We start from the raw sequence: 18,509 nt of genomic DNA, 5'->3' as shown, positions 1-18,509 counted from the left end.
TCGAAAATTTTAAGTTTACTATTGATAAGCAAAGTCACAAAAATATCAAATCAACTGGTATTGAAAAAGTTTAATATTTTCCTTTTCAATTGTGAATAATATTTAATTACCCCCCATAAAAAAAGAAACTCATCAGATAACTGTAATTCTAAATCAACTTATACCGCGCATAGTGGCAGTCAAAAGTATATTTTGGGAAAAATTTCTCAAATAAATCGTCGTATGCTTAAATTCTGATCTACAACCGCTTCGCCGGAGCAGCTCATCTCCACTTCCTCCATTTCCCCCTTCTCCGGCGATCATTTTCCGGCAGACTCCGAAATGGAACCCGACGTGAGCATTGAAACAAGCTGTATGATCCGAGTAGCAGTTCTACCTATCGGATCCATTACAATCCCTTTATTCCGCGACTACACTTCTATGCTAGTCCGTCACTACACAGTATCATTATCTTCTATCAGTTCATTCTACACAGAACATCAAAAATCTCCATTCGCTCATCAACCTTGGGATTCCGGTAGCCTCCGGTTCAAATTCATGGTCGGCGGTTCACCGGCTAGTCCTTGGGAAGACTTCCAATCGAACCGGAAGATCTTCGCTGTTATAGGCATTTGTCACTGTCCTTCTTCCCCTGATCTACATTCTGTCATGGATCAGTTTGTCACCGCCTGTAAGAGTTACTCTTCTTCAGTTGTTCAACGTTGCTTCGCTTTTTGCCCCGGCGATTCTCAGGTTCTAATTTTCTCTGTCTTCTTTGATTTTGTAGGAACTGTTTGATATTTGATTAGTTGATAACACAGTAGAATCTAGCATATAAAAAGTTAAATTCGGATATATTTATACTTATCTAGCAAGGTATTTACTCCAATTGTGCAGCAAACTTTAGATACTTTGTTGCTCTCTTCTTTTTCAATTTGATCAAATATGCCTGAAGTCTAATTAGTCATGTCAGTTATATGAATTATTTGTATCCTTTCAGTTGTTCGGGGCTGCTTTGTGTTTTGCCCTAGTTATTCTTAGATTCTAACTCTGTATTTTTTTCTTTGTTTCATAGTTTATAGTTGGAAATGTTTTATTATTGGTAGAGATTGGACCTGATCACCTGAATAGAGCGGAATGGATATAGTCATATAGATGATTAATCAACTTCAACTCAACTTTTTTTGGGATTGATGCATAGCTGATTGATTGATTGATAGATAGATATGGAAATGAGTATCCCCGCGACCATTGCAATTTGTCATAGTAATGAAATCGACTTAGAGAAAATTTTATCAAGTTAACAATGATCACTGCTCTAGTACTTTGAGGATCATACGCTAGCAAACCATTTACTCCTTTGTGCAGCAGACTACAGATACTTCATTGTTCTACTCTTTGTACTAAAAAAGAGAAGAAAAAAGAAATAGAAGTTCCTTCTATGCGTACTATATGACAAGCCTCTTCGTTTTACTACAAGAATCAATCAATCAACTGCTCCACTATCCCAAACTAATTGGGGTAAGCGATATGAATGCTCTGTGTACTTTCCGCTCTATTCGGGCTCATTGTATTCAGATACGTATTACGTAGTAATATGTCTTTTAAGACAATTTAAGGATTTTTGAAAATATATGTTTCTTCTAAAAAGCTTCCTGGCAAAAAAGAACATATTAGAAAATATACATGTGTCTGTGTCTGTACACTCTTTTGAAGGCTAGGTTTTTGAAAGCCACAAATAATTGTATTCTTGCATGGTTTTCTTTTTGAATATTTAAAATGCTGATAGTCTAGATTGTTCTCTTGATACCTTCTTTGGTGTGTCCTTGTTTTCAAGTTTGTTCTTTTCGTGCACACTTGACATGCCTAAACTGCATTTTTTGTGCAGCTAGAGGATGAAAGCTTCAAAGGGAGCAACTTAATTTTGTTTCCCCCTGCTGATCGGCAAACTCAGGAATTCCACTTGCAAACTATGATGCAAGATATTGCTGCCTCATTGTTGATGGAATTTGAGAAATCAGTTCTTCAAGCAGAGTCTGGTGGAACTATTTTGAAGACACCTTTAGATTCTCAAGCCAGTCTTAGCTCAGAGGAGGTTCATATTTTAGGTGTTTTAATGATTTATTTCTATACTTATCTGGTTTAGTTTCTGGATGTGGTAGGCTTTCATTACCATTTAAATTATTAACTTCTCGATCTGCATTGGAGAACCTTATAGGTCATCAAGGCTAAGAAACGAAGACTGGGCCGGGCCCAAAAAACTATTGGCGATTACTGTCTCTTGGCAGGGTCACCTGTTGATGCTAATGCTCATTATTCAACTTCATTGGAACTTGCTAGATTGACTGGGGACTTCTTCTGGTATGCTGGGGCAATGGAAGGCAGTGTTTGTGCATTGTTGGTAAGTTAGAACAGACTTTCATTGATGCCCGTGCATCTTATAAGAAATTTTCTTAAGTAGCCAAGAGAAGTCATTGCTCGACAATCATCTAATATAAGCTGTACATGCTAGACTGCATTTTGGAGTTGGAAACCATATATTTGATAATGGTTGGAGTTGAAGACCATATTTGACATCTGTAATCACATATACAATTGTTGATTTATTTTATCATCACTGTGCTTAAGTGCATTGGACTTTGTAAGTCTCTATCAATGATGCCATGCATGTAGTCCTTTTAAATTCTTATTGCTTTTTCGTTTTACATTTTTTGTTATGAAACCTTTTAGTCATTCTCAAAATTGTATTTGCTTCTAGTGACCACAAGTGCCTTTTTCGCTACAGAGATAAACTGTCGAATACTGTCTAAGAAAACAACAACAAAACTACAACTAGGCCTCAGTACTGTCCCAAACTACTGTCTAAGAAGGGGGCACAAAATTTTGTTGTATGAATTTGAGAGGACACCATTAAAAGGGGAGTATGCTATGTATTCGAACAGTGTTTTTCCTTATGTCTAATTAATACTAATAGGTTCTGCGTTCAGCCATGCATTGTAATTGAAATGGCAATCAGTTAGGTTTATCAACAATATTACCTGCATATAGCTCCTGATAAGTGTTGCAAACATACACTGGTTCTGAATTGAAGGCATTTCAGCGTGTGCATGTGGTTTATTGATGTATGTAGATCTCCGTAGAATCTCTACTTTTCAGTATACTGCTTGTATACAGGAGATTTTTCCATTAATAAAAAATATTTACCTTTTAAAAAAACTAAAATAAAAATGGATCGATGTAGACCTTTATGTGTTTGTTTTATTTTTGATTTTTTGGGGTGGTGGAGGACAGTTATAAAATGATGCTGGAAACATGGTTGCTAAGGACTGAGAAAGGAAGAGATAAACTTTGAGACTAGCAAATGCATGGGATGCTAAAACTGTTCCAAGGTTAATGTCTTCAAACCTGTTTTGTGTTTACTGTAGAGAATCTAATGATGCTGCTATTACCTTGATGTAAAAGAGACAGGCACATAAAACTTGAACTAAAAGGGAAAATTGCTAACTTATGGTGTAAAAGGAGGAAATATTGCGGATATTAAGACCACAAGAATGTTAGTACTTATTACAGAGTTGGTGTATGTATCTTGTGTTGCCATTTTGGCAATTTCTTCTCAAGAGTTTGTTCATTCTTAAGTCACAAATTTTTACCTTTATCTCCTTGGTTGAATCTAATTGGTTATTATTATGATGATTAGATAGATCAAATGGGCCAGAGGGATCAAGTTCTAGATGATGAGGTCAAATACCGTTACAATAGTGTCATTTTGCATTACAGAAAGTCATTTATTCAAGACAATGCTCAAAGGTATATGTCTGTCTTTCAGTCTTTAGTCTTTACTGTAGCTGTAGTTACATAAGCACCTATATCACGAATTTAGTAATAATCATTGGGTGTATAAGTTGGATTTAGCTTCTTTTTCTTGCTGATTTGTGCATAAGAGTTTGAGGGGATTAGTACTATCTTCCTTGGGACACTTCTGGTCTTTTGCTATGCCCGAGAGAGAATAAAAATGGACTTAAGATTACATTTCCATCTTAATTTTCATAGTTCTTAGTCCAGGATTCCTGGAATATGAATATGTCTTAATCATTATGCTAGGAACCTGCAAGTCCTCGGAAAGTAAAGTAAAAAGGCTAAGTTGCTTACTTTTGGTGGGGCAGTTATTTCAAAAGTGTCTATTGTTTTGTTCACAAAATGAGTTAGTGTCGAAGCCTTCTTTTTTCAGAAATTTAACAGATTAAATCTGTAGAAGTTTGTTGAGCTTCACAGAACAACTTAGTCACTTGTTCAAAAGTTTAGAACTCTATGATGCAGGAGAAGTTTTTGTGAAACCTAACTTAAGTTTGCATGTTGAAGAACTTTGGCAGGTCAGTAGAACGAACCAATAGTTGGAGACTGATTCCAGTAAACTTTCATGACTGAATATGTGAGGAAAACTATGTCTCTGTGGGGCAAAGCACAAGCATTGTCCAGAGGATGTGAGGGGATGTTTCACCTTGCGATATTGGAGAAAAAACTTGAATTGAGAGCCTTTTGTCGATAACAAACACTTAGCATGACATAAGAGTAGTGATATGGATATTCATCCTATATCTGAAATGTTTAACCATTTAAGTTGCTCAGATACAACATAGAACCATTGCCGAGCCATGTCTCCTTATGGCTCAGTTGTGGCTGCTGGCTGAGCTCATTTTAGTATGTGTTCAAAATGGATCTAATTTCTCGTATTTTCTTTGTGGTATAAACTAGGTGATTTTCCTACTGCATGTACGATATTGCTTAATCCAAATCTCTGTTTATTATCAAATTCAGCATATATAATTATTTCTGTTGTTTTTGGTGTAGAGTTTCTCCTCTAAGTTTCGAGCTCGAGGCTACTCTCAAATTAGCACGATATCTCTGCAGGTACTCTTGGTAAAGACAAAATATAATTCCAGAATGATCTTTTTCAATACCGGTTTAGTTATGTTCCTTTCTGATAAAAACCAGTTTAATAATGAAATGTAGCTAGACTGTAAAACTTGATGTGTTCTATCTGTTGGTTGCCTTTCTGACATACTTATATGTTCAATTAAGATTTATTTCTGTTTCTTAATTCCCATTTTGTAAATTATGAACTAAATTGTAAAGTATAACACAAAATTGAAATTGCTCACACACAAAAAGAACATGTTTGTCCAAACAATCATCAGTAGCTCTTTTCGAGCATTAGCACTTGTCATAGAAAAAGGGAAATTGGTCAGATATCAGTCGACTCCATTCAAGCGAAAATGTCGCAACTAGTTTTGCTTGCTAGCTTGATTGCAATTCATATCATTAGCTCACCTGTACTCATTGCTGTATATATTTGGTCATGGGCTGAATAATTTGTGGGATTTAATTAAACATGGTGGTACTGATGATTTACTTGACTTACGGACTATGGCAGTATGACCATACTCCCCTCCAAAAGGTGGGGTGGGGGTGGGGTGCAGGGCAGTGTAGTGCAGAAGATAAGGTTGATGAACAGTGGACCAAAAAAAAATTCCCACATTTAGCAAACAGTATGTTTGGTATTCATCTAGCATGCTGTCTTATCTGGTTAATCTAGGCTACTTATTGCATTCAGGCTACACTAATATGCTCCTCAAAAGTTATGGTTTGAGTAGAAAACGAGAAATAATAAAGTTGTGTAGCTGAATTCAGATCAATTGCCTTCATAAAAAAAGTTCAAATTGATGGTAAATTGGTTGCATGAATATCAGTATCTAAAATCTGCAACATACAAGTAGCTTCATCTGTTCAATAATGCCTTCAATTTATCTTTTGTTTATCCGCTGTAGTTCATACAAGAGAAGTCAATAATACCACTGTTTTTCAATATGCGGATCTTTTCTTCAGTCCGTATCAAACTATTTGAGAAATCTGAAGATTTTGGTGTAATATTACTTAGATGTAGGATTACTTCTGTGATCTCCTCCTTCTTGAGCAGTTTTTGAAGTTTACTTTCCTCGTTATTTGTTCTTATTGGTTTGGCAGGAAGGAGCTGGCCAAAGAAGTGGTTGATTTGTTGACAGCAGCCGCTGATGGAGCAAAATCTTTGATTGATGCTAGTGACAGATTGATATTATACATTGAAATAGCTCGCCTCTTTGGGACTCTAGGTTATCACCGAAAGGCTGCTTTTTTCTCAAGGCAGGTGGCTCAGCTATACTTGCAACAAGAGAATCGATTGGCTGCAATCAGTTCAATGCAAGTACTGGCAATGACCACAAAAGCTTATCGTGTTCAAAGTAGAGCCTCCACTGACCATGCTCTTTATCAGGTGACTCAAAAATCCATATTGTTCTTCATGATGCAAGCGAACAGATTACATGCAGGCTTCGTTTTGAGTGGCACCCTATAGCCCTGCCCCTGAGGTCATCTAAGGGGGAAGGGAGGGGTTGGGAAGAGGGGAGGGGGGAGGGGAAGGGCAGAAAGCATGACGTCCTTCATTGTACTGTTTTTAAAGAAGCAAAAACATTTCTACTGTGTGGTTTGGTAACTTCTTTTGTTCACATACATCAGATATAAATGGTCATACAAACTCTTCATTACTTTTCCAATAAACTGTCTCCTCAGGCTTATGAAATTTGCATCTCTAATGATGAACTGAAGACTGAATATAGGTCTGTCACCACTTGTAGTTATTTAATAATCTTGGCAATGGGAATGAGAAAGAAACTGATATATTTTATTCATCAGTAGGAGCTTCTAGGTTTCCAGACGAATAGAAAGAAAAAGCAATCGAAAGTCATTGAATAACCATCTGGTTAGATTTAATTTACTAGCACTACACTATATTGCGCCAAAGTATGTTTACTGATGAATATTACATTCGATTTTTGAGTCAAAACACATGCAAGGTGAATGGGTCACGAGGTGTATCCATCATGGTTTCGTTTAACTCATGCTGGTGTCTATTAAAGACTTAACTTTTGTCTTCTACTTCTTTACATTATTTATGAAGGAAAATGGACAAAATCATGCCGATGGTGGAAAAGCGCATCACAATTGGATAGTCTCACTATTTGAATCTCAATGGAGTAGCATTCAAATGGTTGTGCTGAGGGAAATACTTCTATCAGCTGTTCGTGGTGGAGATCCTCTTACTGCATGGAGTGCAGCAGCACGTCTTCTTAGGTCCTATTATCCTCTTATTACACCTGCTGGGCAAAATGGTCTTGCAAGTGCACTTTCAAATGCATCAGAGAGACTTCCTTCAGGAACTCGCTGTGCTGATCCGGCCTTACCTTTTATAAGGTATTGCTTGTGAAATATGATAATGCTTCTGATGTGATGGAGATTCTTATATTCTTCAGTGTTTAGATTAGTCATTCTCTTCATAAATAAGCAAATGTTTCAGCTCATATGTTCTTTACTCTCATCTTCCCTCAAAGCTGGCAATCTTCTTTTTCTCATTTATTGGGGAAGGGATATACGAAAATGGTATCTTATGCTTTAACACTCTATTTTCCGGTTAGGACCATGAACTGTGTAGTTCCAAATATTTACATGGAAAACCATGTAAATCACCTTGTTTTGCGCTTCGTATTTCATAGATATAAGATGGCACATCTTAAAAGTTCATTCTATAGTTTTTACCTGGGGCTGGAATATTGTGGTGATATTGCCATTCTAAGGGACAGATTGTCATGTGCCAGCCGCCAGGTGAGGAAGCTTGGGCTCCTTGTACAATATATCATTGGTGGATGGCTAATCTTCATATCATTTTGCATTTACCTTTTTGGTGTAATATGACGTTGCAAAAGAACAAGGGTTTCTTATATAATTTTCTTTAAAGTCATGTCTCTAACGTATTAAAAGAAGGTTTTAATTTGATTCATTATTTAAGATCTTTACATAAATAGCTGGTCGGATTTACTGTTTACTTTTTCTAGCAGGTATACTTAGATTATACTGATTATACACGGTTATATGCATATGATATAAGAACTATACATATATTATACATCCGCCAATTATTTTTAGTTTAAGCGGTTGGAGGGGCAGCTATTTAAGTTAATTCTTCTTTATATTTTTGGTATCAAGTAAACATTCCTCTTTGTATAGATAGCTGGATTGATATTATAAATGTTGGCCTGAGATGAATTTAACAGAGAATATGGTCAGTGAGGATTCATATAGCTTACCCAACTTGTTTGGGACTGAGGCATTTTGTTGTTGTATTAATGCTATACCTACGTAAAGTTGATACCGTCTCAGTGTGACATGAAAGAATATTATTTGAATTGTTTACCCAAAAAACATGATGGGAATCATTAAAGAGATTTCACTGACTTGAATGTGCTAAGACCACCAGCAGCTGATGAATGATTTAAGTTATATTCTAGCGGTGGACTCTTCCTGTGCCCAAGTGGAGTGAGGAAGTTTGAAAGGCAGACTATCAGGGAAGAGTAGTTAACCTAATTATCCATAGCAGCTATTTTCTTATTCCTGGTGACTATAAGTGGAGACTAGGAACTGATATGAGATATATCAACAGAAAATAAGAGCTGGGAGATCAGCTGAGTTGTGACTTCATGTTTATGTTGAGGACGGCTTTTTGGTGAAGAAATTCCCAGAGATATGTCTAGCTTTATCCTGGTAGTGTCAGACATAGGTTTATCATTTTTTGACCATTTTAGTATCTCTGATGAAAAAAAGGATGAAGCGAACTATAAAGGCTATCTTTTGATAGTCTTCCTGGATCTTTTGATATGGTTTGCTTTCCCAGTTTCCTATTTGGTTATTCTAGTCCTGGGTTGCTTATGTTGCACTTCACTAGACACTAAAAGTATTCTGTTCTTCTTATACCATCTTTTATTGTGTATGAGATGATCAAAGGAGGAATAGGTGGAGTAAATGATCAGAGCTAGCAATTTTAGAAATATCTAGTTGTATGGTAGTTGCCTTTGGTGCCCTCCACTCTTTATTCTTTTCGGTTTATAATCCAAGCAAACATGCATCTGTACATAAAATTTGGAGTTAGATACTTGTTCTAAGTTGAATCAGAGGTAGATTGACAATGCTGGTGTTACTTCAGGATCTATTGTTACACACTGCTAACTAGCTCAGGCGTGTAAGATGCTCAAATTGACTGTTTTTAAGGCCAATCCTTGTGTTAACCATTTCTTCAGCATATAACTAGGAGTGTACTTAACTGAAGCTCATAAAAAATCAGAAAAATTGTAATGTGCCATAAATATAACCTTTTTTTATCATAAAACTATTCCTTTGATGTGTGCCCATATCTCACTCTACTATTACAATATTACTAATGGCGGAACACCTGCGAATAATTGTTTGAAACTTTTTAGTCTCCTCAGAAAGCAGTAAATATTACTCCATCCAATTCATTCTTAGTTTTCTCGTATTTACAATTATTATTTTGCAGTTTGGAATAATTTTTCCGCGTACTGAAACCGTTTTGAACTTTATGGTGTCTGCAATCTATGACTTATTTTCAGATCAATTTTGATTGAGAAGCCTAATTATCCTTTCTCTATATAAATGCTCCCAGGTTGCATTCTTTTCCACTTCATTCCTCCCAACAGGACATAGTAAAACGTAATCATGGGAGAGATGATTGGTGGGCAGGGGCTGCTCCTTCAGGACCTTTTATTTATACACCTTTCAGCAAAGGGGAGGCGAATCAAAGCAGTAAGCAGGAGCTTATATGGGTTGGAGGTGAAGCAGTACAAGTGTTGGTGGAGTTGGCAAATCCTTGTGGCTTTGATTTGAAGGTAGATAGTATATATCTATCTGTGCATTCGGGGAATTTTGATGCTTTTCCCATCAGTGTTAGTCTGCCTCCTAATTCTTCCAAAGTGATTGCATTAGCTGGAATTCCTACCGAAGTAGGTTCACTGAAAATTCCGGGATGTATTGTTCATTGTTTTGGTGTTATCACTGAACATTATTTTAAGGATGTGGATAATCTTCTCGTGGGAGCGGCTCAAGGACTTGTGCTGTCTGATCCTTTCCGCTGTTGTGGGTCACCAAAGTTGAAAAATGTTACGGTTCCAAATATTTCAGTGGTTCCACCTTTGCCATTGCTTATATCACGTGTTGTGGGTAGTGATGGTGCTATAATTTTATATGAAGGCGAGATTCGTGAAGTGCAGATAAGTTTGGCAAATGCCGGCACCGTGCCAATTGAGCAAGCCCACATCTCATTATCTGGAAAAAATCAAGACTCTATCCAGTCAATTGCTTATGAAACCTTGAAGTCTTCCCTTCCTTTGAAGCCCGGTGCTGAAGTGAGAATACCTGTCACCTTAAAGGCTTGGCAGCTTGGACTTTCGGATCTGGATGCTGCACCTGGCAAGAACATATCTGGAAGCACTGGGAGGCAACTCAAGGATGGAAGCAGCCCTGTGCTGCTGATCCACTATGCAGGTAAGCATTCAACTTCTGATTGTTCCAAGGTATGCGATAGACTAGGAAAATGAAGCATTATCGTTGAACTTCGATGCTGCATCCTGGATTTATGATATGGACATATGTCAGTGCAACCAGATGGAAAATCTCTGTGTTCTCTTGGAGCCCCTCTTTTTTGTGTTGCTTTCCGCACCATTATGCATGGTCCCTTTTTTTCCCCTTCTTTTCCATATGAGTTAGCACTTACACCACTGCGTGTGGATTTGGATATGGAGGTTAGCGCCACTATTCTTTTTATTTTGTGCATAGCCACTTTTGCAATGTGAAAGGGTCAGACTGGTAGTGATCTTCTGCACCAACATAAGAGGGATCATATTCCTTTAGGATACAATTGAGAGAGATCAAATGTTAGGGACCAAATCAAAAATTGGGTCGTAAAATTGGGAACATAAAACAGAAATTACTCTATGAGTATACGGAGAATATTTCTGCACAATGCTAGGAGACCATGTAAAATGATGGAAGTGTAGAACGTCAATTAGTTGGTCATGACATGATTGCATGCCAAGGAGGTTTAGTAAGAGAAAGTGTGCTACGTGGGATGAGATTTTAATTGTTTTCGTTTTGTTTCTGTTGGTTGCACCGGCATCCTGTCAAGTTTCAGCTATAGAAGCAGTCGAAAGAGAAATGGGTAGCAAGAAATGTAATAGCTTCATGCTTGTTCATGATTTAGACTATTGTTTACCTGCCAATATTTCATTATTATTTATTAATTTTTGGGTTCTCTGATTGTATTCAGTTGGATTTCATGTCTTTTTGTTTTGTTTAATGATCTGCTACTCTTGTTGTTCACTAGCTCATCCTGGTTATTTAGATTCTCTAACTGGTATTTGGAGTTGGGTTTCATGAAAATCTTTCTATAGTGACTGATCTGCTTCTCTTATCAGGTCCAGTTGCTTATTCTGGAGATGCATCAACAAATGGATCTGTTCCTCCTGGTAGGCGCTTGGTCGTTCCCCTGAACATATGTGTTTTGCAGGGTTTATCTCTTGTGAAAGCTCGTTTGTTATCTATGGAGATCCCTGCTCACGTGGGGGATAATCATTCAAAAATTCAAGTGGAAACCAGCTCCACCGTAGAATCCCCTCGTACTGATAGGTTCATGAAAATTGATCCTTACAGAGGAAGTTGGGGCCTGCGCTTCCTCGAGCTGGAGTTATCCAATCCAACTGATGTTGTCTTTGAGATTGGCGTGTCTGTTAATATGGAGGATTCTAACGATGAGGAGAATCCTGAGTATGATTATCCCAAAACTAGGATTGACCGAGATTACACTGCCAGGGTGTTAATACCATTAGAACATTTTAAGTTACCTGTTCTTGATGGTTCTTTCCTGGTTAAGGAGTCCCAAATGAATGGGACCACTAGTAGAAGATCGAGCTTCTCGGAGAAAAGTAGCAAAGCTGAACTTAATGCTTCCATCAAGAATTTAATCTCTAGAATCAAAGTCAGGTGGCAATCCGGCCGAAACAATTCAGGAGAACTAAACATAAAAGATGCAATACAGGCTGCCTTACAATCATCCATGATGGATGTACTACTACCAGATCCATTGACCTTTGGGTTTAGGTGTGGCAAAAATACTTTACAAGAATTTTCTGAACTTAATTTGGATGAAGAATCTGATATTCAGGGTACACGTAAAGGTTCATTAAGAGCTCATGACATGACACCGATAGAAGTGCTGGTACGCAATAATACCAAGGAAATGATTAAAGTCAGTCTTAGCATCACATGCAGAGATATAGCTGGGGAGAACTGCGTCGAGGGTGATAAAGCGACAGTGTTATGGGCAGGTGCTAGTCTAAAACATTACTTCTCTCCCTTTTCCATGTTCTTATTTAAGTTGAACTACCACTGTAGTTTATAGTGCTATTTCAGTAACTTATGTAATTATTTTTGAGTAGTCCCATCAATGAGGAAAGTTTTCATTATCTGCCTTGTTTTTTTTATGAATGCTGCCTTCACTCTACAAAAATTAAGAGAGCAACTATACACATGATTTGCAAATGAAGGCCTATATAACTCTTGATCTGATATGTGTATGGTTTCTTGATCTTTTTTAGGTGTTCTCAGTGGTGTCACCATGGAGGTACCTCCACTGAAGGAATATAGACATTCGTTCTCCTTGTATTTCCTGGTTCCTGGTGAGTACACACTATTAGCTGCTGCTGTGATCGATGATGCTAATGAAATGCTGCGAGCCAGAGCAAGAGCTAATTCATGCGATGAGTCCATATTTTGTCGCGGGCCACCATTCCATATCCGAGTGGAGGGGACTATCTGATGTCCTTGTTGAAGTGTCTATCCTTTACTAAACCAGGTGAATTTGCCATCGTGAGCCATAACTATATGTAGAGTATACCTTGTTATTTGTACTTGGCATTTCTCGTCATTCCTATTTATGGATTTTCATTGTGCTTAGGAGAAAACTGTATCACTCAGTTTTCAATTGATCTACAATAGGATTCCCTGTACAGCGATTGTAAAACTGTACCGGACACTGAACAGCTGGACATTTTTCCCTGCAGTTTAGAGCTTTATGATTTTGTTGCCTATGAATTTTTTTAATGGTCTTAAAGTGGACGCTTCTACTGTGAACTGTGCGCTAGTTGTTCATTTTGTCTTTTGGAGTGGGGCACTAATGAGTGTACGTGGTACCATGAATTTCCGCTTTGATCCCACAGATTCTATTGATTTTTGGACCATCAAATTTGTTTCAATTTCATGATTTTTTAATGCATATCCTTTTTCTTCTTACTCCTTTTTTAATGAGTTTGTTCTAGAGTTGCGCACGTTCTATCTCTATTTTAGCACACATATTCCTTTTTTCTTTTATTTTTTTGGGGAAAGGGTATGATTTACATCTTCTTTTGTTCTTTTAAATCCAATTATCAGTGCTGTAAGCTGGCTGTGACAGTGAAATTTCGGGGCCTTTTTTTCATTTTCAGTTCTGTTTATTTCTGATGTTTAAACAAAAAAAAATTCTAAATCACAACTTAATTCTTTGTGCTTCACCTCAAGGCAGTGAAATAGTTTGCCAGGTCTCATTTTATATTCCGCCGTCTTTCATGTTCTAATAGTCATTCATTTGACGTTGCTGAGCTCGACTAGTAAATAATTTGATTGGAAAAGCAGATCAAAGATGCGTAATTAAAAAAGATCCCTAACATGTATGAAAGAGATATAGAAAAATGGAAGCCATTGAACTTCCTTAAGTTCAACAATCATCCGCTCAGGACTCAAACTTTTGGCCTGCTGCTTAGAAGTAGATGTGCCTCACTGAGCAAGCCTCAAGTCACATGCACTAGCACTAATCTAGCAGACCATTCCCGTGGGGTTCTTATTTGTACAAAATAGCAGAAGTGTGGCATTGTGATCATTACATTATTGGTCGAAGAGAACAAGAGTCATTGACTAGTGTCATTAGTCATGGTGCCCATCCATGAAGGTGGCAACATTCCAGTCTGTTCTTGAACAGTCTTGAACAATGGTGGCAATGTTTTGTAGATGCCAGCAACTTCTTTTAAGGCATTTCCACCTCCTGCTGCTGCCTCAGATCCTCCATTTGTCCAAATGCTGATTTTGGGTTGTAGGCCATGGATAGCCTCAGCATTAATCTTGGCAAGTTCTTGAAACATTCCACCACTTATCATTAAGTAATCCCTTAGAGCACCATAGTTTCCACCCAAAGCTTCTAAGAGAGAGTGCAAATAGGTGCCTTGAGCTTCTGCTAGAGCTTTAAGTCCTTCTGCTTCCTTCATTTTTGCATATAAATCTCCATCAATGATCTGTTTACGACTGTAGAAATCAGCTTCTGCAATTGCTTTCTGTGCTGCTGCTTCTTTCTCCTTTTCATAGAGATATATGCTTCTGCTTCTTTTTGTTTCTTGTAGAGCTCCCAATTTGCCTCTTGGACCTTTAGAAAATGAGGCATTAGAAGCTTCATAGTTTCGGCTTTTTTTTTCTTTTTAGTTTTATGCACTGACTGTGATATTTCTTACAAGCAGAAAATGCGAGGTACTTTGAATGTGATATTTCTTTATGGAGGGGCAGTATATGGCGCTTGAAAACGATCTTCAAAATAACAATTAATTAAGCTGTACTACAGTTTCATAGCAATTTTGGATATTATCAACATTAGGAAAAAGTGTAAATTGCGTGGTAACCTAATGAGTAGGTTATCTTTTGATATATTAATCGTGGTCGACGTAGTAGTTATATATTACCAAGACTAATCGGTTAATAGTATTAGTGAGATTACTCAACTCTCTATGTGTATTTCCTGTTTAACCATTCAGTGTCCCAAATATACTGGCCCGACTAACACAATTTTGCTGCTCCTTGACAAAACGTTCTCCACTCCTAAGACTTGAATTTGAAACCTTAGGTTAAGAGTAAAGTAATTTTAACCATACCACACAGGCACACACACCCGATAGTTTTGTGGATTCAACTTGTATTACCTTTGCTTATCCTTCCTTTCTTCTCTCCCGTTTCTCTGATGTAATTAAAATAATTTTTTTTAAAAGAGGAAGAGGAAAAAGAAAGAGAGAAAAAATTATGATTGACAAAGTAAACTATATACACCATTACCATATCGAGAGAACTATTATTGCACTGACCCAGTCTCCTTCTCTGTCCCCTGCGTACTCATAAATTCCCCTTGACGTAGTTGACGACTTACTCTTCTAAGGATTAATTATGCTTTATAAAATATATTTTCTCATCTAACTTTCTGTAGGCTAACAATTTATAGATTCCTTATTCAAGGAAAAGCACATGAGGATTTAGTTTCAGTAAGTATACTCAAAGAAATTTTGCTTAATTTGCCTTGGATTGTCTATACAAAAGATGAGATATTAGACAAATTAGAGAACTCAAGATTTTCAATCATCCCCAAATGCTTCATTTGTCTGTTAATATTTTAATTTTTTCATTATCGTCATCAATAATCATTATTATTTGTTTGACCAAAAATATAGATTTTGGTTCAACAAATTAGATTTATATAGATGAGGATTAATCTTGGTTAATAATAATATTCTAAAAAGAAATTCTCGGTAGTGTGATAAATAGAGTGCAGATCTGTTCCTAAAGCTATGACGGTGCACAACAATCACTATTTAAGAACCCAAATAGAAGTAATGTCGCATTAAATAGTGATGAACAACAATAAATGACATTTGTGTAAATAAATGCGAAGGAGTCACACGAGAAAGGATGAGATCAATGAATATTCTTTCTAACGATTGAGAATGATGGATAAACCTTTGAGTGAAAAGTGTAAGCAAGAATCTTAGTGAAAAGGTTATTTTTGTGTGCTTGTGATGAGACTAGATTCTCTCTCTCTCTCTCTGAAGCGAAAGTATATTTTACAAAATGAATATTTCATGTCCCCTATCATTGTGTCTCTTTCTATTTATATGGAACATATTCCTAGAAACCTTAATAGTACAAGTGCAGAGAATATCTACTAGAATATGCTCTTTCATGTCCTATCTTGAAACTAGTCATTATAACTCTGTCAAACGTACACGACCCCAGCCTTGACTATTGACGACTCCTCGACTTCTATCTTTGTTGACTCTTCGACCACGACCTTCATTGTTGATTAGATCACTTCGACTCGTGGCGGCCTGGGAATGTTTCACCAATGCCATTTTGACTTATATTCTAGAGAAATTTTGACCCATACACTATTATCCTTGTTTCTATTGTTAACGACGCTGTCGTCCTTATTGTTATGATTATCATTATCTTCGTGTTGCTTTCATCTTTATTAGTTATTAGATAATTTCTCAAAAGTAAAAGACATATTAATTTTCTTATTAATGAATAGAAACACAATAATTGAAATTATTTACCTCGAAAATACGAGTAATAATTAAATTTGATTTATAGTTTTAAAGATACATGATTTAGTTCAATACTAACGAATAATCAAGAAGTATAACGTATAAATGAAAGAAATGAATAAATCAAACCAGTGTTGCTAGGCAGTATCGACCTCGAGATGGATCAAGAACAATAAAGCAAGAATAATAAAGCTAAAGGACAATTCTGATGAACAATGAGCGAGAGAAGTAAGAGAGTATATTCTTTGCCAATGATTAGATGATGTTTACAAATGATTGGGGTTCCCTTTATATAATAGGGGAGCCCTAAATAAGGTACAATTCTATTTACAGTAAAGAATCTGGACAGCTGTCTAACCGTCTAATACGGATTCGTACAAATTTATTCCGGGATTTGCGCCATGATCTTGGGGACGTGGCAAGAATCTTTCTATTCTGTTACAAATCCATAACGACATTATCTCGAGGCCAGTCATATTAGGCTTTGACGTTCCTCGAACACTTGGTTCTTCGAGCCTTGTACTGTGACATCGAGCTCGATCCCGGTCTATCGAGCTCGAACTTGATCCATCCTGAACTCGGACTTAAGGCGACCCCTCAAGCTCGGGAAATTGGGCATACCCGATTTTGACCGTATAAAAATAGTCCCCGCGTTTCTTAGAGTAAGATGATAAGAAACGATATGAACCTCGATTTTGCGGAGTCTCTGACGATGATATCATTCCCGTTACGTAGGCGCTCGAAGTGACCAAAATGTCCCGTCGGTTTGCTTTCCAAAAATATTAAATGCAATCCAGTAATGGCCGGCCACTAACGCCGCCGAACCATTGCCGCTCATCTATAAGTACGGGGATCCTTATTTGAATTTGGAACTTTACTTCTTCATTACATTCACTCTGATCCTCTTTTCTCTTCATCTCTTTTTCTCATCATCTGCTTCCACCGCCCTTTAAGTGTCGGAAAATGCCAAGTTCCCAGAAAACATCACATTACGCTACCGTCTACATCTCTTAATCTTGAAATCATGGAAAAAACCTCTAAAATGGTTCCCCAAAAAGAAAAGGGTTCTTCCTCCCATCCGGCCGGTGACAAAGCGCCGACCCTTCACGAGATCGTTCCCATCGCCTGCCTCATAAAGAAAGACATCGACGTAGAAAACCCTCATGCAGTTCCTGGTCGATGTAACATGCCTTGAGGTATATCTGTTCGATAATGGAGAAACACCTCGAGGCCGTGAAAAAAGATTGCGGTTGGGGGGATAAGGTTGTGGTGCAGATCCCGACCCCCGACGAGAATGTCACCATCGACGTGGAGGGGTTTCTGAGTGTTTACACTTACCCTTCACACTGGGCTCTCTCGATCCGCCCGTGATTGATTTCTGCAAAAGATATCAAGTCACCCATGGCCAGATTCATCCCTTATTTTGGCGCATAGTAATCATGCTCCGTAATTTCTCTAGAAAAGCTAAGGGACTGGAGTTTACCCTCATTCACCTTATCCGATTATATCGGCCTCAACTTTTCCGAGGTCTAACCAAGCTCCAATGCTGATCGAGCAAAGCCTTCTTTGCTAGCAATGAAGAGGCCAAAGATCGAGGCTGGATGAGCCGGTTCATCCAAGTGAGGACCTCGGACATCATCCCCAAGGATAAAATTCCGCTTTTGGAGAAATGGAATCATGAGCGTAAGTGAAGTCTTTCCCTCAGTGTTTTCTTATACCATGTTCCTTCGTTGTGTGGTGCTTGTATCCTTTTTGCAACCGAAGTGTGGATGTCCCATGTGATTCCTGACCTTGAAGACTAGGTTCAGAAGTTAGCCGCGACCTCTTCGTATGACGAACGCAAGTGGCGTGACTTATTGAGGGGCAAATGGGAAGCAAAAAATCATGGTGAGTGTTTGTAAGCCTTTTGACGCTTTCCTCTTTTACTGTAGCCATTGGTTTCCTCATGCTCGTTTTTTGATTTATGTAGGCCTCGGATATTTTTCCGAGATGAGGCCAGCCCCTCCTGGAGAAGAGACCAAGTCCCCGGTTCCTAAATTGGGGAAGGATAACAAGAGGAAAATGGCTTCAAAGCCCGAAGATCTTCAAGACAAGAAAGCCCTGCTTGAAGGTTAAAGAAAAACCTCATTCACGTGGAAGTAGATTCGGTCCACCAATTTATGGATGATGAAGAAGATGAGGGTGAGAATCAGCATTATTGATCCGGAC

General features: G+C 37.7%; 2 protein-coding genes across 3 annotated transcripts; one reads left to right on the top strand and one right to left on the bottom strand.

The window, feature by feature from the left end:
* On the top strand, positions 180-13,129 carry LOC109227260 (trafficking protein particle complex II-specific subunit 120 homolog). Of its 2 annotated transcripts, none has more exons than XM_019392351.1 (10): positions 180-732; positions 1,868-2,074; positions 2,198-2,380; positions 3,677-3,786; positions 4,828-4,896; positions 6,001-6,286; positions 6,971-7,263; positions 9,524-10,401; positions 11,331-12,239; positions 12,510-13,129. In XM_019392351.1, exons 1-10 carry the CDS (start codon positions 322-324, stop codon positions 12,728-12,730), a joined length of 3,567 nt encoding a protein of 1,188 aa, XP_019247896.1. In that variant the 5' UTR covers positions 180-321; the 3' UTR covers positions 12,731-13,129. The 2 variants fall into 2 exon arrangements, with proteins under 2 accessions (XP_019247896.1, XP_019247897.1); XM_019392352.1 differs by having other exon boundaries at positions 181-732; positions 4,828-4,887; positions 12,510-12,986.
* On the bottom strand, positions 13,854-16,106 carry LOC109228003 (flotillin-like protein 3). Its single transcript, XM_019393190.1, has 3 exons — positions 15,981-16,106; positions 14,448-14,520; positions 13,854-14,362 (listed from the first exon to the last, which is right to left on the bottom strand). The coding sequence occupies exons 1-3, from the start codon at positions 16,104-16,106 to the stop codon at positions 13,854-13,856; spliced, it is 708 nt and encodes a 235-aa protein (XP_019248735.1).

Source organism: Nicotiana attenuata, chromosome 6 (assembly GCF_001879085.1).
Source record: "Nicotiana attenuata strain UT chromosome 6, NIATTr2, whole genome shotgun sequence".
Classification (NCBI taxonomy): domain Eukaryota; kingdom Viridiplantae; phylum Streptophyta; class Magnoliopsida; order Solanales; family Solanaceae; genus Nicotiana; species Nicotiana attenuata.
The sequence above is the reverse complement of the archived record's forward strand: the minus strand, read 5'-3'. Positions and strand labels throughout refer to the sequence as shown.